Source organism: Melitaea cinxia, chromosome 21, assembly GCF_905220565.1.
Source record: "Melitaea cinxia chromosome 21, ilMelCinx1.1, whole genome shotgun sequence".
NCBI classification, from domain to species: domain Eukaryota; kingdom Metazoa; phylum Arthropoda; class Insecta; order Lepidoptera; family Nymphalidae; genus Melitaea; species Melitaea cinxia.
In genome coordinates, this window is record NC_059414.1 from 1 (window position 1) to 2,867 (window position 2,867).

The 2,867-nt window shown below is 46.3% G+C and overlaps 1 protein-coding gene across 1 annotated transcript; it reads left to right on the forward strand.

The window, feature by feature from the left end:
• The first annotated feature begins 26 nt into the window (after positions 1-26).
• LOC123664180 lies at positions 27-1,751 on the forward strand. The gene has a single exon (XM_045598777.1). It carries the CDS (start codon positions 27-29, stop codon positions 1,749-1,751), a length of 1,725 nt encoding a protein of 574 aa, XP_045454733.1.
• Positions 1,752-2,867: the final 1,116 nt, after the last annotated feature.

Genomic DNA, 2,867 nt, shown 5'->3' on the forward strand with positions numbered 1-2,867 from the left:
ACGCTGGCTCCCGGGTCACCAAGAACATGACCAAGGGCTGCATTCAGGGATCGACCTGCGGCCCCCTCTTGTGGAACATCATCCTTGATGAGCTTCTGGAGCTCGACCTTCCATCCGGATGCCGAATCCAGGCCTTCGCGGATGATGTTCTGCTCATAGCGGCTGCCAAGGACCTGCCGGGCTTACAGGCAATTACCAATCAAGCACTACACGCTATAGTGAGCTGGGGACGGAGTGTCAAGCTCACTTTTAGCCCCCATAAGACACAAGCCATTGCTTTTAGCAACAAGGCGCGACATGCACTCATTCACATTGACTCACATGCACTACACTTCCAGGACGACATCAAGCTTCTTGGCGTCGTTCTGGATCGTCAACTTCTCTTCAGGAAACACGTCACTCACGTCATCCAAAAAGCCACTAACATTTTTCACAAACTCACACTCTACTGCAGACCCACTTGGGGAGCCCACCCCGAAAACATCCGAACCATTTACCTACAGGTCATCCAACCTATCATCACCTACGCCGCCGGCATTTGGGGTCATGTCGTCAGGAAAAAGTACATTTGCCAAAAACTTCTGAGTATGCAGAGGGGTTTCGCTCTCCGAGCTATCAAAGGCTTCCGCACGGTCTCCACGACTGCGGCGCTCGCCCTCGCTCGTTTCACCCCCATCGACCTGAAAGTCTTGGAGACTAACACTATAGAATCCGCCCGACTCTCTGGGCACTGCACCTTCGTTCCTGACGACATCGCTCTCGAACGGCACGTTCCCCCTGACCTACTCCTCCATCCCGCCCACAGAATCACATTCTCGCCCCGCAGCTTCCACTCCCAAGCAGACCTATCTGAACACCTCAACTCCCTCCCCCTTCCCATTCCCACCATTTATACTGATGGGAGCAAGCTCGACGACGACTCGGTCGGTGCAGCCTTCGTCTGTTACGACGGAGAACGGCCGCCAGTCGTCAAAAAGTTCAAGCTCCATCCTTCCTGCTCGGTTTTCCAAGCCGAACTCTTCGCCCTCCTTCAAGCTTCCAGATGGGCTTCCCAACACAACTTCCCACAAACCCTCATCCTTTCCGACTCCAGAGCCGCCATTGAGGCCTCCCAGAACCGCAGCAACACACACCCCTTGGTTTCGAGCCTTCACTACACTCTACACCAACACTCACCCACCGGTTATATCGACTTTGCCTGGGTTAAAAGCCACGCAGGTATAACCGGGAACGAACTCGCAGACGAGGCGGCAAAGAAGGCCGCCACCTTGCACAAAGCCCCCGACTACTGCTGCTATCCCATCAGCTTCGTCAAGCACAAAGCCAGGGAAGTCAGCCTACTTAAATGGCGGGAAAGGTACGTGAACGCGTCTCAGGCACAGCACACTCGCGACCTACTCCCCACAATCGACCACATCTTTACACTATTCAAACACACACACACCACATTCACCCTCACACAGATACTCACCGGTCACGCATACAACAACGCATACCTGCATCGCTTCAAACTCACCGAGTCCGACGTCTGCCCGTGCGACCGCGCCTCTTCGCAGACCATAGAGCACCTCCTTCAGAGGTGCCCTAATTTTGCAGCCCACAGATTCGATCACGAGCAGCTCTGTGGGCACCTCGGACTGTCGCCTTATGCCCTTGTCGACCTACTCGAGAACAAATCCTGCGTCGACTCCTTCGCCCGGCTGTCGAATTCGATCATCAAGGTCCTCAAGGACTTCAACGCTGGCCTATGAAGCCCAAGCTCTGTACATATGTAATTAGATCCTTATATTATATTCTACACACTATTTTTATTTTTATTAGTCTTAAGTTTTACCACTGGCCTATGAAGCCCTGTAAATACTTTATTAGCTTTTATTTTCACTTTATATACATTTTCTTTAGTCTTAGCATCTTATACCAAATTACTTGTGTACTATTACCTGTGTGATTGTGAGACACCCCGCTCTCGCTCCAGACTGGAAAAAAAAAAAAAAAAAAAAAAAAAAAAAAAAAAAAAAAAAAAAAAAAAAAAAAAAAAAAAAAAAAAAAAAAAAAAAAATTTATACATATATACATATATATGGATATAAAAAAAAAAAAAAAAAAAAAAAAAAAAAAAAAAAAAAAAAAAAATTACAATTACTGCTTACATTATAGATTTAAATAACTCTAACCTTATTGTAATCTGCATTTTGCATTATATTCATTTATTACTTTAGCGTCTAAGTCATCTTTGTTTTCTAGTCTTAAGTTTCACCCTCCACCATCATTCCAACATCATGCGACATCGTCGCACGATAACATTGTTGCGGAGGACACGGCTGCCAGGGACTACGCCATCGCCTGCCCCATGTTCTCCGCTGCACTCCATCCCCATCAACATCATTATCATCATTCATCAATCGTGTCGCTCGGCCGCGAAAGAGGGGTCAACTGTATCCAATCGCAGAAAACTCCTCTCCGCGGTCGACTTCACTTCATCAAGTCTCCACGGCGACCATATTTCTGCAATGAAACTTTTATTTTAAGTTGTATATAATATTAAAATTCTCTTTTTTTACCAATTATCTTCTCATCATCACTAGCCGGAGCGTCCCCTTTACTACTCATCGACTTTTTGTACACTCATTGTCACATTCTCACCTCATTCACAATAAAACCCCTCTTGTTGAACAAATTTATTTAAAAAAAAAAAAACCTAACCTAACCTAACCTAACCTAACCTAACCTAACCTAACCTAACCTAACCTAACCTAACCTAACCTAACCTAACCTAACCTAACCTAACCTAACCTAACCTAACCTAACCTAACCTAACCTAACCTAACCTAACCTAACCTAACCTAACCTAACCTAACCTAACCTAA